We start from the raw sequence: 24,267 nt of genomic DNA, 5'->3' as shown, positions 1-24,267 counted from the left end.
CAGCTCTCACAGCTGCAGCAGCTGCCTTGGCCCTTGCAGCCCTGGCTTTGTACATAAAGTTCCAACCTGAAGCAAATAATCTTGCATTCCCAGACTGAAAACTGAAGACCTAAAATACCTAAAAACTTGATATAAAAGTCAATTTTATTAGAAGCCAAATAAAAAAAATATATATATAGCTTTGATCAGTGGCCCATGTTTATAGTGCATTGTTAATCTCATTTTAGAAGTTATTATTATAAAATTTTATAATAAACACCAAAGTGTGTCATAAAAATTAATGCCTGTGCCCATATATATTTCACATATAGAGTATCCCCAAAATATGTATATATACACTTTGAGTAATTAAATATAAAGGCAGTGTTTATTAAAATACATTTCATTTCCAAAATTGAGCTATCAGCTGTTAAAGTGTGTATACATCTTTGGGGATACCCTGTATTTATATATATGAGCACGTGCGTCTGTATGAAAGATCATGGCTTAACCTGAGTCTCATGATTATTGTTCTGGTGCTTTCTCTCACTCATTTATGGACTCAAAGAACAAAGGGATCAGAAAATTGTCTTTTATCCAATCTACTTGATGCAGAATTCCTTGTATACAAACCAGTACATTATATTACATAATTTAAAAAAAAAACTGTTATTTTATATTAGATTTAAATTATCTTATTTGGACCTACTTTTAATGGCCCACTTTCTTGAGTGCCAGGTCACTTTCAGATCCATATGTGTTGCTGTTGCACAAGTCTTTTAAAATGTAAGGCTCAGAATCTTTGACACATCCTATAAGATATATAAGCCTAAAGCAAATAATATATTATTTTGAGGGTTGTTTAAAGAAATAGAGTTTATCAAATCCTGACAAAAATCTTTTATGAATGGAGTAAACAAAGTATTTTTCCCAGGGGAAATAATTTCCCGTGACATTGCAAAGCAGCATTTGTCAAAATAAAATCTTTTTGAAACCCAAGGGTTCAGTTTATAAGAGGACCCCATAAAAAATGCTAGTACTAAATTAACTAACATTGTTAGTATTAAGAAAAATAAAACAATTTATGATGTAAGGAATATCTCATCAGTACCATAGATTTACATTATTTTCTTTAGTAACAATTTTAGTATTCATGTTATTTTTAATGATGGAAGAAATCTTCTATAAAAAATGATTACTCTTACTCCTTCTCTAGTATAATCTTAATTGTATATTTTTCATACTCCCCTACTGAATGCCAAGTTAAGTAAAGTATTCTAAAGGGGTATTTTATTGGTACCAATATTTCTGGGTTTTAAAGTTTATTATTTTTGTCTCCTGCAAAATGCCTTTGCAGAATGATGCAGTTCATGTTTTCAAAAAACAGGAATACAAAATTAAAATGCAAGAGTTTCCCTTTCATCTCCAATAAAAATACAAAATTTAGATTTGACAATTTGAACCTATCCATATGATTAAAATCAAATTAAAACATATTTCACATATCTTTTGTATTAATAACTCACTGACTGGGAAATCCACCATATCAGGGTAGAAAAGAAAAGATAGTTTTTGGTAGCAAATTTTTTTTTTTTTTTTTTAGTTTGGGTAGGGAGGCAGAACAAATGCATATGAAAAAGTAAAAGTGCGTTCAGAGAAACATCAACAAGTACAAATCACTATAATGCTGAGTCTTCATATAACACAAAATCAAGGTGCTGATTAAAGGTAGATTAAAATTAAGGTGTAATTAGAATGATTAAAATCGCTTTTGGAGCCAGGATTTGAAAAAGTAAAAATATATGAATTGGAAGTGAGGGCAGAGCTTTCTAGTGCAAAGAGTAGGGCAAAGACATGGAAAGGAGCAAATAATAGATGGGTCAAGAAACTTCTAATGGCCAGAGCAGAGATTGGATGCAAGATATACCCCTTTTGACCTTTTCACTCCTTTAATCTTACAATCCCATTTCATTCAGTCTATCACCAATCACTTCTTTGCCCATTCTGCATAGTCCCATGGTATACCACCTCAATCATTCTGTGACCAGAACACTCAGTGCCTTATACCCTGTCTTGCTTCACTACCCTCCTGCCGGCATGGTAAGTTTCAGAAATCAGAGGAACATGCACAGAGGTCTGCCTGTGCAGTGGTCGCTAGCAAACTGAACAACTATAGCCAAATCTGAATATCTCTAATGTGACTCACAATCCTGTCTCAAGCACTGATTCCTCTTCTGTCCTTTCATCATAATCTTAACTTTCATGTTAAACTATTTCTCTGTTTAAAAAAAAATTACCAATGTTGCAAAATAGAATTTCCTCAGGTAAGCAATAGTTCCCCTTCTCCATATACAACTCCTCTGAAAGTTACACTTCTGTTTGTAACCACTGGTAAATCCTCAAATTTGCATCAATCTAATATTTCTGTTCTAAAGTCCAGTATGTTGAAAAACTCATTCTAGTTCATATTGCGCCTATAAATTCATCATCTCTGGTTTCATCTGGGCTTTTAGAGCCATTTGACAAAAATTCTACATGCCTCTTGTCTTTTGCAATGCCCTCTCCATGTTCTATTCTCTCCTTTCCAATTCCTCCTCATGCCTCTTTCCCCGTCACCACTCTGTTGATGAGATCATTGACCAAATGCCATGCCAGAAGGCCATCCTGCCTACCTGATTATTAAGGGTTCTCCTCTCCATCTTGGGCCTTCTGTTGAGTATTTGCTCGAGGTACAAAATTTTCTAGGTTCTGGGATTATTGTAAGAGATCCAGTCCATACATACACCAGTTCCATAAGTTTGCTTTTTACCAATTCTTTGATCTCGTTCCTTCCAAATTCTAGATAATGCATACTATTAGCTCCTGCCCAGGAATCAGTACCTACATCCTGACCTCAGGCCGGATCATGAAATGTATTTAATAAGTACTGCACACCAAAGCAATTTCTACTCTCCATTACCCTAAGAGCCAGCAATCTTCTTCCATCTAACAGAGGCATTTAGTGTGGAACCATCCTTAAACCAGGATACCTCACTTCCCCCACTACCTAAATCAGGATATAAAATTGCCTTTTACAACCTCAGTCAATTGTTCATAAGAAACTTTCCCTAAGATATAGATGTGAGTTAAAATGAGTATGGCAGTTTGCAGAAAGCAAAGGGATGGAGATCACGTGCAGTTATTAAATTACTGGGCACCACAAACTTTATGGCTGGAATTAGATATAACATAGTTCATTACGAGTAGCATGAACCAAATGAAATCCCATGTTCAGTCTCCTTGGAACTCATATCAAGTCAGGAACTTTTTCACACAATGTTAACTTTTGAAGAGGGCATGGCCTTTGTCCAAATTTGAGGGTCCTTCTCTGTGTATCTCCTACCTAGAGTTAGCAAATGTCTATTCAGTATTTGCCAACTATAGACCTGTTCACAGTTACTTGCACCAGGTACTAAGTTTTATTTTATTATGAACCCCAATTATGAATGGGTAACCTATCTAATAAAAGATTAATATGCAAATTGACCATCACTCTAACACACAAGATAGCTTCCCCTATGTGGTCAAAGATGGTCTCCCCCATGTGGACACAAGATGGCCACCACAAGATAGCCAGCAGAAAAGGACAGTTAGGGGTGACCAGGCCAGCAGGGGAGAGCAGTTAGAGGTAATTGGGCTGACAGGGGAGCAGTTAGTCATTGATTAGGCTGGCAGCGAAGTGATTAGGGGCAATCAGGCAGGCAGGCAGGTGAGCAGTTGGGAGTAAGCAGTGGGACATCCCTGAGGGGTCCAAGATTGGAGAGGGTACAGGCTGGGCTGAGGGACACACACACACACACACACACACACCATCACTAATTTCATGCACTGGGCCTCTAGTAATTTGAATAATCTTGCTAATGGTCAGAGTAAGACATACAAATATATGCGCATTTCACTTATTATGATAGCCATTTTGAAAGGAATAGTTTGGAATGCCATAAATCCTCAAACATCCATCCCTTTTCTGTCAGGTAAGAGGTCTGTAGTTTTAGAGAAGTTCACAGGCATACATGTGACTTACAGAACCACCCAGGATCATTTCTACTTTCTGATCTTCATGTCCTATTAGCATGATGTTTTTGTGGATATTGGATAAAAATGATGTACTACTTGGATCAAAGTGGTAACATGCTCAAGGTTCCAGAAAACTAGCTGCTACATACAGTTAGAGAGCTGACATATCCCTGAGGCATGACAATAAAAATTTGTTGGTGCTTCTATCAACGAAGGTAAACTTCTGGTGATGCTTACACCAAGTGGATAAAAATGTCTTGGCAGGGTCAATAACAGCACCGTAAGTGTTGAAAAATACATTGATTTATTCTGGTAAGGAGGAAAAAAACTAGACTAATAACCACCACTGGACCCTCTGTGATCCACAGTCATTCTCCAAGGCCTTTGAGATTACAGAAGCCAAACCACCCTGTTAATTAATCACCAAATTTAAAACTTTCAGGAAGCAACCTTCAGGATTGTAATGCTCTTCTTCACTCCTTATTTTACCAGAAAAGGAGAATGCCAAAGGCCTTCTCTTAGACCTTCCTAAAATACTAGCCTTTACTTATGACATAAGAAACTGTGTGGGAATCTGCCATTTTCCTATCATATCCATTCCAAGAATTAACTCAGGATCTGAGAAAATGACACCAAGAAAGTGTTGGAAGTCCCACTCAGGCTACCATTTTAAAAACTCAGGTCAGAACTCCATTTAAAACCTGGGCTCTGCAGCCGGGTCTGGTGCGGCCAGGCCCGGAGCAGCGGCTGCCAGGCTGGGAGTGGCCAGGCCCGGAGCAGCGGCTGTCAGGCTGGGAGCGGCCAGGCCCGGAGCGGCCGGGACCGGAGCAACCGGTCCCAGAGCAGCCGGGTCGGGTGCGGCCAGGCCTGTAGCAGCAACAGCCAAGTCCAGAGCAACTAGGTCGGGAGCGGCAGTGACCAGACCTGGAGCAGCTGGTTGTGGAACGAACTAGAGCAACAGAGGCCAGGCCCGGAGCAGCCAGGCCCGAAACAGCTCGCTCCTCGCCTGTACCTGCCCACGGCTGCCTCTCAGACATGGCTGGAAACTTTTGTGGGAACTTGAGGGTCTGCTGAATCAAGTGATGAAGGCTTAGATCGGGATGTGTTGAGTTAGTATAGCGCTGGGGTGTTGATCTGTGAGTGCCTTGGGTGGGGCCTGGATGAGGCTGGTTGACCTATTTGGAAATGTCTTTTGTGTGAAGTGTATCATTGGGCATGTGGAGGTATTATTGATATGAGAAAATGCTAAGTAACAGATTTACTATCTGAAAAGGGATTTACTATCGGGGAAAGGGAGGGAGGAAGAGACTGAACATAAACTGTGCACCTATGGATGAGGACAATGGGGGATGGGGAGGGGGCAGAGGGTGGGGTGGGAACCTGGTGGAGGGGGGAAGAAATGAGGAACCTTTGTAATAATATGAACAATAAAGATTGATTTAAAAAAAAATAAAAAAAAAATAAAAAAAATAAAAGTTTAAAAAAAAAACAAAAAAAAACAACAAAAAAAAAACCCTGGGCTCTGTAATGATCCCCAATTCTGCCAAACTGACTATAATTGGATTACAAGTCCCCAGGAATCAGTGACCACTTGGGGCTGAAACTGATATTTCCAGAGTTGAAGTATTTCCCTTTCCTCAGTGCACATCTATTCGGGTTAAGGACTGGCAGCTCCATTAGGAAGGACAAAAGCAGAGACTCGCAGTATGCCTGGGCACTGTTACAGCAGGGTCTTTCCTCACAGGTACCAGCCTCCCCTGCACAGGGTCAGTGAACCCAGAGTTCCCTAGCACCTTGGCTCCAGTGAGGCCTCTGTGCATCAGACCTAGAATAGCTTTGGTTAAATAAATCAAGACACACCTTAATTGGCTGTCTGTCTATTTCATTCCCGGGGACCCCATGATTAATTAACCACAGTCAGAGATTTCTGCTACTGAAGGCATTCCCTGATCCCTGAGTGCAGCATCTGGCTATTAAAACAATACCTGCTTTGCTTCAGACTGTTAACAGTCATCACCTGGGCCAGGCCTCAGCTGGCTTCTCACATCCCCACTGAGATCAGGAATACCATTTTTATTATATCTCCTTCCAAAAGCATTCCAAGCCAAAGGGGAGGTGGGGATAGGGGGGGATGGTGGTGGTGGTGGGGGAAGGGCCAGCAAAGCACTTTTAAATATTTGGGTATTTCCCTTTTCACTTGATTTTTACTGGCAAAGGAGACTAGTTTTCAGGGCCCAGCCAGGATATAGAGGTGAGGCACATGATCCATTTAATCTACTTTTTTTTAAAATTTAATTTAATTAAAATTTTTATTTTATTTTATCTCCCATGGTCTTTAAATTCTTCCCTCTACATTGTGCCAAGGACTTTCTGGCCTTTTACTTTACCCAAAGAGATCAACAGTGGGTTTGTTTGCTTTAGCAAACCCAGAAAAAACTGTTGAAACTACAGTCAACTGCTTGAGCTATCACACATAATGCAGAATGCCTTATTAATAAACTGAATATAATGAATGCAGTTCAGAAAAAAAAAAATCTTAGATTTCCAACACTGGCTGCACATAAAAATAATATGAAGAGGTGTGTTTTTTGTTTATTTGTTTTTAATATGATGCTTACACTGTCCACTCCCAGATGTTTAAATCAGAAGCCCTGGGGTGAAACCAAGCATCCGTATTTTCTTAAAACTGCCTAAGTGAATTGGATCCACAGTGAGGTTCATGCACCAGGTCTGTAAAAGTTCTCATTTACTCCTAAGGTTTCTATTACCACCTGTATACTAATGTGTATATTTTTTAATCCTTCTAGGATCTGTCTTCTAAGTTTCAGCCCGACTTTCCCCCACTTTTTCAAGAATCTGGAGGCTTACACAATATAAAAGGAATTATCACAAATATATGCACTTACCATGTACCAGGGACACTGCTAAAGTTAAAAAAAAAAAAAAAAAAAGTATCTTCTTCCTGTAGACATTTGATTGCCTGTTGTGAGGTTTCTTAACCTTAGCACTACTGACATTTTGTGCTAGAATATCCTTTGTCGTGGGGTGGAGGAGCTGTCTTGTGGATTGTTTAGGAGCATTCTTAGTTTCTACCCACTGGATTCTAGTAGCATCCTACTACTGTCTCCTCATTGGACAATCAAAAATACCTTTAGATATGGGCCAAATATCCCCTGGGCATCAAAATTGCCATGGCTGAGAATCACTATTCTGAGGTCATCCCTGCATGAACAGTTCACACTTACTTACATTTTAATGTGTTACATATTAAATATATCAATTTTCTCTTTCTTGTTCTTAGTGTTGGATGTTTATCAGTCTTGTACCATTATCCAAACTTCACCACCCAGAAATCTCTTTCCTAGGGCAACTACATATGCTTGCGCAATTGTTTTGTTCACGTATTCAATGTTTTCATATTGCTCTTGAGTGTTAATGTTTCTTAAGTCTCTTTTAAAATTGAACGGTCCTTTTCCCTCCTGTTGTCTCTCCCCAACCCTCTTATCCCCCATCTATTTATCAACTAGAGAAATAAATAGGCTCATTTGTCCTGTGGTGTACTTGACATTCTGGATTTGTCTGATTGTCCTCCTGATGTCATTCGGCTTGTTCCTGTGTTACCAGGAAACTAGAAGTTACATCCAAAAGCTTCATTAGTTTATGTCAAGTATTTTTGGTATTGTTCTTCTTATTGCCAAACATCTGTTGACAATGTGTGGCTATGTAGCTTTTAACTAAAGAGGTGTCAGGTGGTGATAGCCTGATCCCACCATTATTAAGTTGATAATTATTCATTATGTTAATACTTATATCATGATAACCTTTCATATTCTGGTTTAAGAATCTATTGGTACTTATTGCCTAAGTCAATTATTTCTTTAGAAATTATAAAATGGTCATATTTTAGAGGTCCATTTTGACACAAACAATTTGAATATCAATTAGACATCTGAAGTGGAAATAACCTGTAGTAGGTATGCAAGTCTGAAGAGTGGGGTGAGAAAGATACATTTAGAAGTTATCAGTATGTAGTAGATTTTAATATTCATATACTATGTAAGATTACTGAGAGGAGAGGATATGCTGAAAAGGGGGACTAGCAATAAGCATTGAGGTACCCCAACTGTTACAGCTGGATGAAGAGGATATGTCAAAAAAAGGGCTGAGAGCTTAGCTGAGGTGTCTCAGTGGTTGAGCATCTACCTATGAACCAGGAGGTCATGGTTTGATTCCCAGTCAGGGCACATGCCCTAGTTGAGGGCTCAATTCCCAGTAGGAGGTGAATGTGGGTGCAGAAGGCAGCTGATCAATGATTCTCTTTCATCATTGATATTTCTATCTCTCTCCCTCTCCCTTCCTCTCTGAAATCAATAAAAAATATATATTTTTTAAAAATGGGCTGAGAGGCAAGATCACCTCCTTAATATCATTTCTCATAACTATTTCTTTAGCACCTTCTCTGGATTATGGTAATCATCTCCTAATTGATCTTACTCTAGTCATGTTCTACAGAGCTCTCTGAGAAGTTTTTCTAAAAATCAAGTCTATCAAATCAGTTCCCAGATTTACAAAAGCAGCATTAATAACTCTACAAAAGCCCAAATATCTACTGTTACCATGTGATACTCTTTCTGATGTTTCTTTTCTATCTCCTCACCTTCACATCTTGCCCTTCCCCATCCCTCACCTGAAATACTTGCTTTTACTTTGTTTTACAGTACTAATTGATATTTAATTTAGTAACTAATTAATGAGCATTTACCATGTACCAGAAAATATACTAAGTGATTAGGGAGAGGGATAATTTTCAGCAGGTAAAAAAGGTTCCCAAAAAAGAGGTAGCATCTGAGGACTTTGAAAGAAGGCTAGAGGTTTCACGGGGGGGGGGGGGGGGGAAACTTCAGTGTGCATTACAATCACCTGGAGTGGCTTGTTAAATCACAGATGGTGGGGCCTCTCTCCCAGAGCTTAGGATTTTCTGGGTCTGAGATAGAGGGGTGAGAATGTGAATTACTATAAGGTTCCCAGGTAACGCTGATGCTCTTGGCTGCAGAATCACATTTTGAGAAGCACTGCTTTAGTGCCATTAACAACGAACTGCTGCAGCATTCTTGTTTATCCCTAATCACCCAGAACACTGTGACACATTTGTCAAACTTTAAGGGTCTTTGAGAAGTCTGATTCCATTTGGAGGCCAACAGAGATGGGAAGGGGGTATATATCTTATTCATCTTTGCACAGCTTTGGCATATTACAGAGATGTTTTGCAAATACCATTGATTGGATTAACAAATAACCATGCAGTAACTATCAACAAGTCCCTTACTTAATCAATCTTAGTAAAAGGGAACAGATGATTACCATTCCTAAGTTAGAAAAATATAAAGTGTTAAAAAACAACAACTCCAACTTTGGTTCACCAAGTGCATCAGTAATCTTTCCTAAGATCAAGGTGAGTGCAGTGTATCAGAACTCAGTCTGGTGTTGACCTCAATCTGGATCAGTGCATAGATACTTAATGTGTCTCTCAAATACAAGAACACTGAATCGATTTGTTAAGCCACAGAACTGCAATACATTGATATACTAAATGGAATGTAATACATTGCCCTTATATGATATTATGACATAAGAGAATAATACACCTATTATGCTGTATGCTGAGGGCATGCAGGCGACTCTGTAGAGCTGGCTAACAGGAGATTGACGATCCTGGAAGTGGGGAGGGGAGTCGGGTTCCGGGTAAGCCATTGCATACTGGGAGAAATGCAAGGCCAAAGTTGTAGCAGCATTTCCATACATTCAAAGGACAACACCAGAAGGGTTCCTGTTGCCTTCAGGGCCAGAAGAATCTTGCTCACTGAGATCTGTGAAGCCCAGAACAGCCTTCCCTCCCGCCTCCCCTGGGGGCCAATGCTGGCCCCTACCGAGCCCCATCTATCTCAGCTGGGCTCCAGCCCAGGTGGCCCCGCTAGCAGGAGACTTTCACTTCTGCCCGTGGGCTCCTCCAACTTTTTCCCGCCAACGTCCAGGCTTCCGCCCCCGCCGCCCTAACGCCGGCGCGACTGCGCATGTGCAGGGCCAGGCCGCCGACCAGGCCCCCCCCCCCGAGGCGCCGCGGACGGCGAGCCATGGAGGAGACGGAAGGGAGCCTGTGGCACCAGTTCCCGTTGCTCCTGCCCCAGAACCTGGCGAAAACCGTGTATGAAGGCTTCATTACCGCGCAGGTACTGCCCGGTGGGTGTGGCTCTCTCGCTAGGGCAGCCTCCCTCTCGGGGCGCAGGGCCGCCCCACATGGAGTCTGACCCGAGGGGGTGAGGAGCCCTGACTTACGGGGATTGAGAGGGACGGCAGGTCACGACTCTCCGGACACTATGGAAGTTTGAGAACCGCCCGGCCACGCCCCCGCCGCTCAGGTTCCGCGCGGGCATCTGGAGACCCGCGCGCGGAACCTGAGCGGCGGGGGCGTGGCCGGGCGGCAGGGGCGTGGCCGGGCGGCAGGGGCGTGGCCGGGAGGTGGCCACGCCTCTCGGCCCTCCCCTCTCTGAGTTGCCTCCTTCTCAATGTAGTGGCTGCCCTACATTTAAACTCTGCTCTCTTTTTTGAATTTTTGCGCCTAGCTCTTTCCTCACACCACCCGCACCCACGAAGGTTGGCGGCCGTTCGCGGGCATCCCTGCTCATCATTATATTGGTGTTTCCTGTAGAAGGGACATTTTGGGAGGAAAACCTTATTTTGGGCCCTGTTGCAAATCACGTGTACCCGACCCCACTATTTGTGAATTTTTGTAGATTTTGACAACAGAATTGTGCTTGCAGATTCCAGATCGCCTCTCTTGTGGAGTTATTACATGGAGTAACACACGTGTAGGGGCTTTGAAGTTTACAAAGCGCTTTCCAAGTACACCATCTCCATATTAACCTCAGCCCCTTGAGGCAGGAATTGAGGAAAAAATCATTATTCTTGTTTCTTCGTTGAAGAAGTCAAGGCATGGGAGAATGGAGAGGTTTAGTTCCCTTTTCCATGATCGCAACAGAACCCCTTAAACTCGGGCTGATTCTACACCTGGATCTTTCCCCTCTGCGTTTGCACCAGGATACCTTAGGTTAGGATTAGACCGTCTTTTGTTCCCTGACCATTATACTCAACATCATGCCCCCTCCCCAGCACACATTTTTTTGAGGATTAGGGCTATATCCTAGGAATTACCATTTGTTTTCATAAATAAATAACATAAAATAACCTCTTAAAAATATCGAATTATCAAAATCACTTGCTAAATGAAACTTTTGCCTATCCCTAAGAATGGTAGGTGCCAAACAGCTTGAGATTAAGTTGCAGACACAATTACCCTTTATTCCTAAATACTTCAGGTATATTTCATGAGACCAATGACACACACATACGTAACCACAATACAATTCTCAAAATCAAGATATTTGACCATGATATAATACCACTATCTAATCTGGAGTCCGTTTACAATTTTTTTAAAGTGTTGCAATTACATTATTTTGCTCCCTACTCATATTTAGCTGTCTCTAACATAAAATAGTTTATTAGTCTGTCTTTGGTTTTCATGAACTTGCCATTTCTTTATATATATATATATATATATATATATATATATATATATATATATATATTTAAAATTTATTTTTTACAGAGAGGAAGGGAGAAGGATAGAGAGTTAGAAATATCAATGAGAGAGAAACATCCATCAGCTGCCTCCTGCACATCCCCAGTAGGTACATGCCCTTGACTGGAATCAAACCTGGGACCCTTCAGTTCACAGGCCGACACTCTATCCACTGAGCCCAACCGTTTAGGGCTGAACTTGCCATTTCTTAAGAGGACAGGTTAGTTATTCGGTAGAATGCCCCTCAATTTGAGTTTCACTGATGTTTCTTCAAGTTCAGATTATGCAATTTGGCAGAAATGCCCCAGAAAGAATGTTGTGTCCTTTTCAAGGTATTTATATCAGTGGATCTGGCTATTGATAATGTTTCCTCTGATCACCTATTTAAGTTGGCATCTTCCAGTTATTCCTTTGCAATTAATAAGTACTTTTAGGGAGATGAAACATTAAACTTTCACCACATACCAATGCTAAAGTTGTAGCATTGTTGACTCTTGTTTCCCATGGCTAACTAGTGAGTGATGGGACAGAGAGATCAAGCAGAAAGCTGCACAGTGCCTTTTCTCCCCTAGCCGCTGATGTTAACACATATTTATTCAGCTTTATTTTGTTTGTTGGAAGCAAGTCACAAATGTAGCCCATAGTAAAAGAGATAATTGAGACACCAACACTGAATGGTGGAAGTATCAAAGACATTATGTGCATATTTTATAGCTACCTCCTATCCCAATACTGATAATGGTATTTTGGGTTTCTTCTGATGCATTGGGATAGAGGCTTATACATTTTATTGAAATGATTTCTTCAAGAATCCGCTTTTGATATCATTGATTTTTTCACTATTTTTGAAGTACCAGTCAAGGTTATTGTAGGATACTCTACTGGGATTTCTCACGATTAGATTGGGGTTATGGGTTTCTGAGAGAAACATCACAGTGTAAGTACCATTTCATCACATCATATTAAGGGTTCAGATTATCAATGTGACATATTACCATTGATGTTGACCTTGATCATTTGGCTGAACTGGCATTTTCTGGTTTATCTACTGGAAAGTTACTATTCTGCCCTTCCATTCCCCCCTCTGCCACCCCTACACACACACTCTTTCCATACTATACTCTTTTCCTTCCCCCATACTGTACTGTTTGGGAGGAAGTCACTATGAGCAGTTCCCATTAAGGAATGGGGAGTTATACTCTCTTTTGAGGTAGAGTTATGTACATAATTTATTCAATTCTTATGCATGGGAGATTAGCTTAACTCTCCCATTTACTAATTCACTTATTGATAACAGTATGGATTCATTAAACTTATTTTATACTTTGGGTTGTAATAAATTCTTATTTTCTTTGTTGCTTAAATTGAGCGCTTTGGCACTGACAATTACCCTTTAAAGAGATTTTTGAAAAATAAGAAAAGTCTTTATATTTATTTGTTATTAACTGTTTCTGGCACTCTGTTGTATACCAGATTTCCATCTGATTTCACTTAATATCTTCCTGAGTTCTTTTAATATTTCAGGAAGTGTATGTCTACTGATGATTAATTTCTTCAGCTGTTTCAAGTCTAAAAAATTGTTTATTTGGATTTTTGAAAGATACTTTCATTGGGTATAAGATTCTAGGTTGACTTTTTTTTCTTTTAGTGCTTTAATGTTGTCACTTCACTCTCTTGCATTATTTTCTACGAGAACTCTTTTTTTTCTTATCCTTCTTAGTAGTGTGTTATTTTTCCTTTGGCTACTTTTAAAGTTTTTATTTTTATCTTGGTTTAGTTTTATTTATGTTTTCCCGCCACAGAGTTTGTGCAGTTGTTTTTGTTTGTTTATTTGTTTTAGATCTATAAGGTTGTTTTTTCATTTAATTTGGAAAAACTTTAGCCATTATTTCTTAATTTTTTTTTTTTTGTTTCCCCCTCTCTTTTACTTGTATTGGGGACTTCAAATACATGCATGATAAGCCAATTTAAGTTGTTGCATAATTCATTAATGGTCTCCCTTTTTTTTTTTTTTTTTTAACAATCTCTCTGTTTATTTTTGGATGTTCTATTTCTGCTTCAGGTACACTAGTATCTATTTTTGCAAGGTTTAATCTGTTAATACCACCTAGCATATTTATCACGTTAGACATTATATATGCATTTTTAAATCTTTTATTTTTTAAAAAAACATTTATTTATTTAATATGTTTTATTGAATTTTTTACAGAGAGGAAGGGAGAGGGTTAGAGAGTTAGAAATGTAGATGAGAGAGAAACATCGACCAGCTGCCTCCTGCACATCCCCCACCGGGGATGTGCCCTCAACCAAGGTACATGCCCTTGACCCGAATCAAACCTGGGACCTTTCAGTCTGAAAGCCAATGCTTTATCCACTGGGCTAAATCGGTTTCGGCTTTTTTATCTTTTAAATATGGGTCTTCCTTTATATCTCTCCCATGTATATTTAGTATACTCATGCTCTCCTTAACCTTCTTGAATATCTGTAATATTGTACTAATGATTTAAGAATTTTAAAGCAGTTTTATCATCTGTTTTTGTATTTCTCTTGACTATGAATCTTATTTTCCTGCTTCTCTACATACCTGGTATATTTTGATTGAATGCCAGACATTGTGCATTCTACTTGTGGTATGCTAGATATTATTATTATTATTATTATTATTATTATTATTATTTTTGCTAGATATTATTTATTCTCTTAAATATTCTTGAGATTTCTTCTAAGCAGCAGTTACTTGGAAGTGGTTTGATCTTTTCAATGTTGGCTTTTAAGCTTTGTTAGGCAGAGAAAGAACAGACTTTGTCTCTATGAGGCAACACTTGTATTTGTTGGCTTTAATAGTACAAGGTTGCCCAATTCGATGGGAAGAAGCTCAACCTTGTGTGAGCTCCAAGATGGTTTTGCATGCTCCATTCTCTTGATTCCTCAGCTTTGGGTGGTTTTCTCACATCCATGTAGCAATCACTATTTAGCTAAAGATTCCTTTGGAAGAATGAAGTTCTCTAGTTTACTCTGTAGTTCTTTCTTCTCCATGTATTTCATCTTTGGTGCTGTACTTTATGAATCCTGCATACCTTTACTTCCCCTAATTCACCCCTTTCTTCTTAAGCCAGGGAGAATGTTGGGCTCTATTTCATTCTTCATTTTTGCCCTGCAGCCTGAAAATTCTCCAGGTCATACAGCTGACTATTTACAGAGATTTTCTCATTTGTTTCCCCTTTTCAAGGTTTACTGTCCTATATAATGCCTATTGTTTGATGTCTGACAAATCATTGTTTCATACATATTTTGTCCAACTTTTTAGTTTGTGGGATAGTAAATTCTGTATTTTTTTTTAAATCATGGATAGAAGCAGAAGTTTCCTAAAAATTGTATTCCATTGTTGCTTTTTAAAATCTTGCTTTGAGAAGTCTGATGCCAAAATTATTCTGTCTCCCATATAAGTTATTTGACTTTTTTCTTAGAAGCTATGTACTTTCTACCTTATTTTAAAAGTGTTTTCATTAAGATAAACCTCAAAGTGGGTCATTATGAGTCAGTTTTCTCATGTGTCCAGTTGTCCTTTTCAGTATGTGAATTTTCAGAAACTATACTTTTGGATTATAATTTTAAATAGTATTTTCTTCTATTTTGTTTTCCTTTTTATGTTTTCCAATTATTTGTATATTATATTTCCTATACTTGTTTTCCACTTCACTTTTTTCTGATTGATTGTCTTTAATTTTTTATTAATTTGATAATTTTTTTTTGTTTTTCTTTGCCTCTTCTGATTTTTTTTATTCTATTGTTTGTTGAATACCTTTATTACATTTTAATATCTTTTTATATTTTTCTTAATTTTTTTAAAAAAATTCAATTTCTGTCCTTGGTTTTTGAATTTCTGACTCTGGGTATAAACACTCAAAAATATATAACTCAGTATTGTAATTTGTTTATCTCTGCAGTTTTTGCATGGTAGACTGTCATCACTGAAATGTTTTGAGTCTCTTATTCTGTTTTTGTCTCATAGTAGTGTGGCATTGATGAAGTCAATAGCTTTTAAGTTTGGAACTGTTTGACTGTTTACAATAGTTTATAAAATTATTAGTTCAGGAATACACTGTTCTGTCAGTGAAGCAAAGTACAGTTTATTTAATGGATGATGTTTTTGTAGTGCTGAGGGGAGGAGTTGAGTGTTTCTATTTTGTTACATAAGATCCCAAGTTGCCACTCTTACTTGTTTATTCCTCCTAGCACGCAGTTTCCAAAGTATTTTTCCCCTGCCTTTTTACCATCTTCTATTCCTACATTTCCTTTCCAAGACAAACGCCTTGCCTTTTGTGTTCATGTTTAGTCCCTTCTCTGTAGTCAGTGTTCTACCATACTCTGATCTACCAGATTATCTGTTATTATTTTTTTGAACTTGGTCCAGTCCCCTCTTCTCTCTTCCATGCATTTTTTCTGAAACTCGAGCCATCTAAAAGGACTTGCTGTTGGAGTTCCAGAATGGAAACACCTGAAAAGCGATCTATATATTTTTTTCCTGCAGTAATTTGAAATTTAGTGTTCTCTGCTTTCCGATTTTACTGAAGATGAGGTGTTTGTGTGTGTGTGTGTGTGTCTTTGTTCTTAATATTCATCTATATAGTGTTTTGGGAGGATGTGTGGAGAGCAATTATCAGTACTTTGGTTTCCTCTAAGCCTGGAAAATCTCCTTTTTGAGAGCAATTAAGAAAAAAAAGCTAATTTGGATATTTTCTTATCATCATAATCAGAAACATATGATGGCATGTGACATGGCATTTGACCTTTTAAAATGGCTGGATTTTAAATAAGGGAGTTTGAAATTTTATTCTTTCAGATAACAGAGCAGTAGAGAAGTTTTACTATTTTTCATGTAAATTTTGAATTCCAGATTGTTCTTACACCTATGTGTGGGATGTCTATAAAGTTAGGTTAAAGTTACTACATAATACCTCTTAGTGCTTTAATGAAATAGTGAATTATTGTTACTTGACCTTTTGAAAAGGTCAGTAGTACATTTTGTTTCATTTTTTTAAACGACATTTAAATGTAATGAAAGTCAGAACTGTAATATTACCATGAAAGTAAAGGTTATGGGGTACATTTAATTGTGTTCCTCTATTTTTGAAACTGCTTTGAGAGAGACTGTGCTAAAATTCTTGAGGTAATTGTTTTTCGAGAATTTTATTACTCTTTTTCATTTTATTCTGTTGGAGTAAAAGATTATAATTCTGTTTGTCCTTTTCTGCCTACCTTTGCTCAGATTTCATGTGTATTATCCTATTTAAGTTACAAAGTTTAAGCTGCTTACTCATCTACTTTCTCAAGAAAGTAAAACTGAATATATTTCTGAGGACAGTCTTTCCTTCCTTAGAAAGACTCTTGAGTAAAATTTTATGTATTCAAATGTATAGCTAGTGGATATGTAAGTTGAAAGAAGTAATGTAATATGTTAGCAATTTTATTATCTGTCTGCAAATGTGGGAGAATTAAATACACTCTGATTTATGAAAATATTTCTCTGATGTTTACATATTTAGATTATTTAACCAAATGTATTTTTGTTTTATAAAATATAAAACATTGGAAATATGATTCCTATAATGTATTACATATTCTTATTTTTTTTATATCAACATCATGACTTCTATATTCAAAGCAATTTGAAGGAATTTTCTTTCTCATACATTTATTTCCCAAGAAATAACATTTAAAAATCTTTGTCTACACTAATAATTTCTTACAACTCTTATGTTTATGTGAGTGACTATTTGAAAACAATTTTAGTGTTTTGATTTCCCAATAATTACAAAGCTTTGGACAATTACTTTTCCTCAAGTGCAATATTATGTTGCTTATATTTTAATAGGTATAAACATTTAGATGAAGTTCCGTTTAGAAAATAAAGGAAACTTTGTCTCTTCTATATGATTCTAAAGTTAAGTGAAACTCATAACATTACATTAAAGGTGAGAATTTGAACCTTTTCAATATTTTCCACAGGGAAGAGACTTCCATCTTAAAATATTGTTGCCGGAAGATCTGCAGCTGAAGAATGCCAGGTAATGTGTTTTGTCCTATACTTGCATCTTTATGGAATGGGAAATCAGTCAATCTGCTATAAACTGATTTCAGTCATTACAATTTTGCCTAAAATGCTTATTAGTCATTTCTAATTTTCCCAAGTCATTGTGCATTTGTAAATGATTTTCCCTGGTGCTGAAGTACTTTTCAAAGGTGACACATAAATTCTCTACTTTTTTTTTTTTTTTTTTTTAATTTAAAGCAGTAAACAGCAACTGTGAAAATTTTACTAACAAATATTGAACTGAAGTATAAAGTGAAAATACAAAATAATTATCATTAGTACAGACAGCCTGTCAAGAAATGTCAAGAGATGAGACTAGAAATTTAGGAGTGCCCCAAATCTCATTTCTGCTCCTAAATATCTCTAGGAGGAGGGGGTAAGGAAGACTCCGGAGGCATTTACAAGTAGAATTGATGGATTTTGTGACTGATTAGAAGTGGGAACTAAGAGGGAAAGAAGAATGGAGATACTCTCCAAATTCCTGGCTGAGATCACTAAGCTAGAGAAGAGGGCGTTGATGGAGAAATTGTTTTAAGACATATCCAGTGTGAAATATAAAGACAGGCTATTCAGTATTAATAGAGTATTGGCGTGTTAATTCCAGTGTGATTCTTGGAATGGAGATGCCTGTGGAATTCACAGTAGGCACGGAGCTCTGAGTACAGACTTTCAGCGCTGCGTGTGTAGGGTGGCAAGAGAAAGCCAGTGAGGGTAAATAAAGAGGACCTTGGAGGAAGACTAAGGATTGACCAGAAAAGTAAGGGAAAAAACTGAAGCCAAACACAGAGAGACTTAAGGAAGGAGTGGTTAATAGTGCTGAGTGTTGCAAAGGGATCATGTTAGAAATGATTAGGTTTTATGTAGACACAAGACAGGTTATTGGGTTTTAGCATGGATGAGTGGGTAGAAAGGAAATGTAAGCAGTATAAACTACTTTGTAGAAAAGGAGTGGCCAACGCTGGGAAAACTCAGGCCTCCCACTTCTAGGTAAGTTAAATCTCTTCCTGGAAGAGTTACTTGCCTAACAATGTTGAGAGCACAGCTGAGATGATCCAGTAGATAGATGAACATTAACTATCAGTGACACAATTAAAAGACTGTATCCTTTTGGTTATATTACTCTGGAATTTGAAGAAGTATATTAAGATCTAAACTGTTGGTTCTATTTAACCTACCTCAGAGCAGAATCTGGTTCTGTAGATAACATTGCTATGTTTTAAAAAAGATGTACTGTTTGCTTGTCATTTATTGATTGCAGTTATTTATATTTTGAAATAAAATTAGTACTGTTAGTTTGAAAACTTTGAACTTTATAAGTGGTAAAAATTTTATTAACTTTTCAGAATTATGTCGGTCATTCTTTTCTGTGCTCATGCCTGTTTGTCTTATCATACATGTAAGTTTTTTCCTATTCTGAACAATTAACACACTATTTTATTCCATTAAATTTTAGATTACTATGTAGTTGGGAGCTAAGGACAATACTTTGTGGATACCAACAAATAATACAACAAGTAAGTCCTTTAAAAGGTTTATGTTTTAAGCAAAGGTAAGGAACTACTAAGTTGACTTGTTTTAAAGTCTTACTGTGCAGAATCCTGTAACAAACTAGTTGCTAAATTTTGTAGGTTTAATATCTATGAAATATTTTAAGGATCTATGCATTATGTAAAGTGTTCTTCTGTCTCAGAATCCTTAGCACATCTCTGGGCAGCATTTATATCCAAGATTTCCATCCTTGAGACTTCAGGGTCTTCAAATACATTTACCCTTATCCATATCTGTCACTTTTTGAGTGATTTTTTCTGCTAAGACTGAATAATGGTGGTATAAAGAAATGCCAGGACCCATTTAGGAGTTGTAGGATACCTGTGACAAAAATGTAAATGTAGTTCTAGATTAGTAACAGAAAAGATGTGGAGATTACTTAGGATCATGTACATGGACATAATAGGAGTAGCTGTGAAGGCCACATTAGTGAGATATAGGCAGGATTAATTTAGTTATTTTTAAAATTATTGTATACTAGTAACTGCAAGTTTGTACCTTTTGATCACCTTTACCCATTTTACCCACCCTCTCTACCCTGGTTTAGTTATTCTTAATGTTTACGTTCCTCTACCTGAAAATTCCTTTAAAGAGTAAAGAAACTTTAAAACAAAATCATTGTTACTAAAGCAAAGGAAAAGAATGAAATGCTTCTTGTAGAAAAATAAATTAACTAGAAATGCCTTTCATTTGTATGCTTTTCCCTCTTATATTTTCTCTATCTAAAAGGCAGATTATTATCTATGATAACTGACAATGACAGAAACTCTCACATAAAGCATTACCGCACCAAAAAGAAATAATAGGAGAGAAACTATTTGATTGTAGAATGTAGACTGTAATTGCTGGCAGTATAATTACAGCCATTTTTTAAGAGGATGCTTAAATTATTTCTTCTCTTTTTTCCCCCCCATTGCTCCCTCCCTATCTCCTGTGTCTATTTATATTTAACTAGAGGCCAGGTGCAGGAAATTTTTGCACTGTGGGAGGGGGCGTCCCCTCAGCCCAGGCTGCACCCTCTCCAATCTGGGACCCCTCAGAGGATGTCCGACTGCCGGTTTAGGGCCGATCACCGGGATCCTGGACTGCTGGCTTCTAATTGCTCACCTGCTGCCTGCCTGGTCACCCCTAACTTCCCCTCCCCCCTCCCCCACAGCTAGCCTTATCATCCCTAACTCCCCCCACCCCCCTTGTTGGCCTGGTTGCCCCAAACTGCTCCATGCTGCTGGCCAGGTCACCCCCAACTGCGCTCCCCTCCCCCTGCCAGCCTGATTGCCCCAAGCAGCCTGTTGTTCAGTTGTTTGGTTGTCCCTCACTAACCCCCCCTGCCAGCCTGGTTGTAGGCAGCCATCTTGTGAGGGTGTGATGGTCAATATGCACATTACCTCTTTATTATATAAGGTATCAAAGTTTAAGAAGTGAATCTATTGAGATATTTAAGTTGCCTGAAAATCTTGTTAATAAGGACTAAGTATAGCTGAAACCGGTTTGGCTCAATGGATAGAGCGTCAGCTTGGGGACTGAAAGGTCCCGGGTTCGATTCCGGTCAAGGGCATGTACCTTGGTTGCGGGCATATCCCCAGTAGAGGGTGTGCAAGAGGCAGCTGATCGATGACTCTCTCATTGATGTTTCTAACTCTCTATCTCTCTCTCTTCCTCACTTACAAAATCAATAAAATATATTTTTTAAAAAAAGAGACTAAGTATAATAATAAGATATCTGGTTTTCTTCACCAGTTCACCAAGAAGGTTCCTAAAAAAGTCCTAATTACTTAATCTTTTTTCTGCCCTCCAGTTGGTTATATAGAACCCAATATTAGTTGAGTTTTTGTTTTATTCCAAGTCCAGATGAATATCACTATTATTTGTTTCATTTTTTTTAAATTGAGTTCAAAGAGGGAGGAAGAGAGAGAGAGAGAGAAACATAAATTATTAGAGAGAATCATTGATCTGCTGACTCCTACATGACCCATACTGGAAATTGAGACCACAACCCAGGCATGTGCCCTTGACCAGAATCAAACCTGGGACCCTTCAGTTTGCAGGCTGACACTTTATCCACTGAGCCAAACTGGCTAGGGCTCTTTGTATCATTTTTAACTAGTAAATATGGGTCAGGGGGTCGGCAGCTTTTTTCAGTGAAGGACCAGATAGTACATGTTTTAGATTTTGTGGACCGTAAGTTCTCTGTTACAGCCACTCAGCTATGCCCTTTAGCGCCAAGGCAGCCCATGACAAGAGGTAAAGGAATGGCTTAGCTGAATTTCAGTACAGGTTTATTTACAAAAGCATGCATTGGCTGGATTTAGCCTCTGGACTGTAGTTTGTATACCTTGTGTATAACTTATTACTACTCATTTCTAACAAATTGAGGGGAGGGGAGAGATATTGTATAGAAGAAGGGAAAATCAAAGATTTGTTCTAAAACATGAACACACTCAAAGTTATGTTAAGATGTGAATCTTATGTCTCATTCATTATTGCTAAAATACCTTAGATTATTTTTGTTTCTAAAGAGAGTGAACAAATTCATATATTTACTTTGTCTAGAACTGTGTGGCTGTAGTGAGGGCATCACAAAAAGTAACAAAAATACAATATTTTGAATTCAGGCAGTGAAATGATAAAGAACTTTAAGAAAACTATTTTAATTAATTTTTTTGCTTTCTCTTATTGTATAGTTATTTTATTTTAAGAATGATTTCTAAGAAATGGAATAGTGATTCTTTTTTAAAAAAAATATATTTTATTGATTTTTTACAGAGAGGAAGAGAGAGGGATAGAGAGTTAGAAACATCAATGAGAGAGAATCATCCATCAGCTGCCTCTTGCACACCCCCTACTGGGGATGTGCCCGCAACCAAGGTACATGCCCTTGGCCAGAATCGAACCTAGGCCGACACTCCATCCACTGAGCCAAACCGGTTTCTGCAAGTAATAGTGATTCTTAACTACTCATTCTACTTTAGAAGTTTTCTTTTGCCATTTTGTTATATTAGTTTTACCTTATTGAAACATTGACTCCTTTTGAATTAATATGGGTTAATCATGAAAGGACAAAAATAATAATTACAGGTCATCTTTAAGGTCAATAAAAATAAAAATAGACAGTATTATAATTATTGATTAATTGCTCTAACTAGATATTTTTAGTGGTATAGATTTGCCTGATTTTCATATTTTACGTGCCTATTTCTTTCCACTTTCTTCTCTCCCTTAAAAAATAATGATGTGGTTTGCTAGATTTGCTAAACTTGACAGTAACCGGTGCTAAAGGAAGAGAGGAGTGTGTGAGTTTTAGGTGACAGTCTATTCAGTTCAGTATATCTCACAAGAGTAGATTTTAAGTTCTAGTTTACTGTTTCAAAATGAAATTCGTAGGAATAGTAAGGATGTTGACTAATCCTTCATTCTTATACTTTTATTATGTAAATATAATTAATATTTTTTCACACTCACATAAATGTGTATTTTATTTTAGTTTCAGTGAATGGAATATTCATTGTACAAGTGAAATTAATTGGAAATGTCATTTTGATCTAGAGAATGAAGCACTCTCCTGATCTAATGACCTTTATGATGGAGTTGAAGATGGTCTTGGTAGGTATTTGTTTTCTAACACTTACCATAAGTATCGATTGCTTTTGTAATTCCTGTATATTTTTTATCTTACTGTGAAAATCTTGGTTTCTAGTATTAACATAATTATTATTTTTGGCATATTGGTCATTTTATTTCAAAGAAATAATCATTAATTCAAAACTGAAAATACTGAGTTCATCTCTGAATCACAATATTTTCTTTAGTACATTTATTACTATAATTCTGAATAACATGAGATCATATTTTTTAACTTTCTAAAGAAATATGGACAGTATTGGTGATATTATTACACACTTACGATAGTGTATCTAAAAATGGAAGAATTATTAGTTTATTTGTTGGGGTTTGTTATTAGTAATAGGGTTCCTATAATACAATCACTGATAAAAGTATTGATATCTCAATGAAATCAGTAGTTACTGAATTTGTTCAGGAAATTTTGTAAATCTTCCATGGAGTTTCCTAGTAATAATTGGGCATATAAGAGCTGTTCTGTATGCATTTAATAAATGAACAATTACCCAAATTTTTAAAAATTGTATGAGGTATAGGTTATTGTATGCCTATTTTAGAGCCGAGTCGTTAACTGCCTAAGACCTCAAAACTAAGAAATATTCACGTTAGGATTTAAAAGCTCTGAGAGTAAATCCTCTGCATTCTTTCTATCACATACCTTTGTGTCCTTCTCCACGAAGAATGCTTTGCTTCTCTGCCTTTGCTTTTTTCCTGTTACGGTTCTATGATAGGAGTGACACGTCTGACCTCAGGAAGAAGGCATAGTTTACAAATATAAATTTAGGATTAAAATACTGTTTTTATTATTATCCAAGTTTCTTTTTACTTTCAATATTTGAGGGAAGTAATAATTAAAATTTCTGAATAAAAATAGAAATTTCAAAGGAAATACTATACACGTGTTATATGTATAAGTACAGGAACTGTAGTGACATATTTTTTTTAAATAGATAATCTTAGCAATACAAATATATCTTTATGGACCATCAGGCTATCATCAGATATCATTAAGTGTTTAGTTTGTAAAAAACAAACAAAAAAACTCTTGGTTTCTAGGAGTTTACCTTCTAATCAAATTTAAATTGATACTTTGGGCTTTAGAAATCTGCTCTTCAGGGTTTTTTATTTTTAAAATCATAAAACAGGTTTAGAACTTTATTAAAGTACTTCCAGTTAATAGTTCTGATTTTAAAATATACTGTTTTTTAAAGTCTGATTCTTTTCAGTGTTCCCTAAATTTGATAGTATGTTATCATTGTTAAAAAAAAATAAAGTATAAGCACTAATAATTAAACATATACTTAAAACATTAAAATTTATACCTTTTATTAGG

General features: G+C 37.1%; 1 protein-coding gene and 1 long non-coding RNA gene across 3 annotated transcripts in view; one reads left to right on the top strand and one right to left on the bottom strand.

Annotated features, from left to right (window-relative positions):
- LOC311630889 overlaps nucleotides 1–10,429 on the bottom strand; it is an 85,564-nt gene extending 75,135 nt beyond the window's left edge. Inside the window, exon 1 of the long non-coding RNA XR_014796478.1 lies at nucleotides 10,369–10,429. This is a non-coding gene — a long non-coding RNA (uncharacterized lncRNA). The remainder of the gene's footprint in view (nucleotides 1–10,368) is intronic.
- FANCL (FA complementation group L) overlaps nucleotides 10,129–24,267 on the top strand; it is a 51,525-nt gene continuing 37,386 nt past the window's right edge. The window contains exons 1-4 of one of the 2 annotated variants that reach the window (XM_084900407.1): nucleotides 10,129–10,262; nucleotides 17,684–17,742; nucleotides 19,222–19,282; nucleotides 22,860–22,916. In XM_084900407.1, the coding sequence (XP_084756533.1) occupies nucleotides 10,167–10,262; nucleotides 17,684–17,742; nucleotides 19,222–19,282; nucleotides 22,860–22,916 (273 nt within the window). In that variant the 5' untranslated portion in view covers nucleotides 10,129–10,166. Of the gene's footprint in view, nucleotides 10,263–17,683; nucleotides 17,743–19,221; nucleotides 19,283–22,803; nucleotides 22,917–24,267 lie in introns of those variants that run through there. The other variant, XM_084900408.1, reaches the window with a different exon arrangement.

This window comes from Pipistrellus hanaki (genome assembly GCF_964339955.1).
Source record: "Pipistrellus hanaki genome assembly, chromosome: 12".
Taxonomy (NCBI): Eukaryota; Metazoa; Chordata; class Mammalia; order Chiroptera; family Vespertilionidae; genus Pipistrellus; species Pipistrellus hanaki.
Note: the sequence above shows the minus strand (reverse complement) of the source record. Positions and strands in the feature narration are given on the sequence as shown.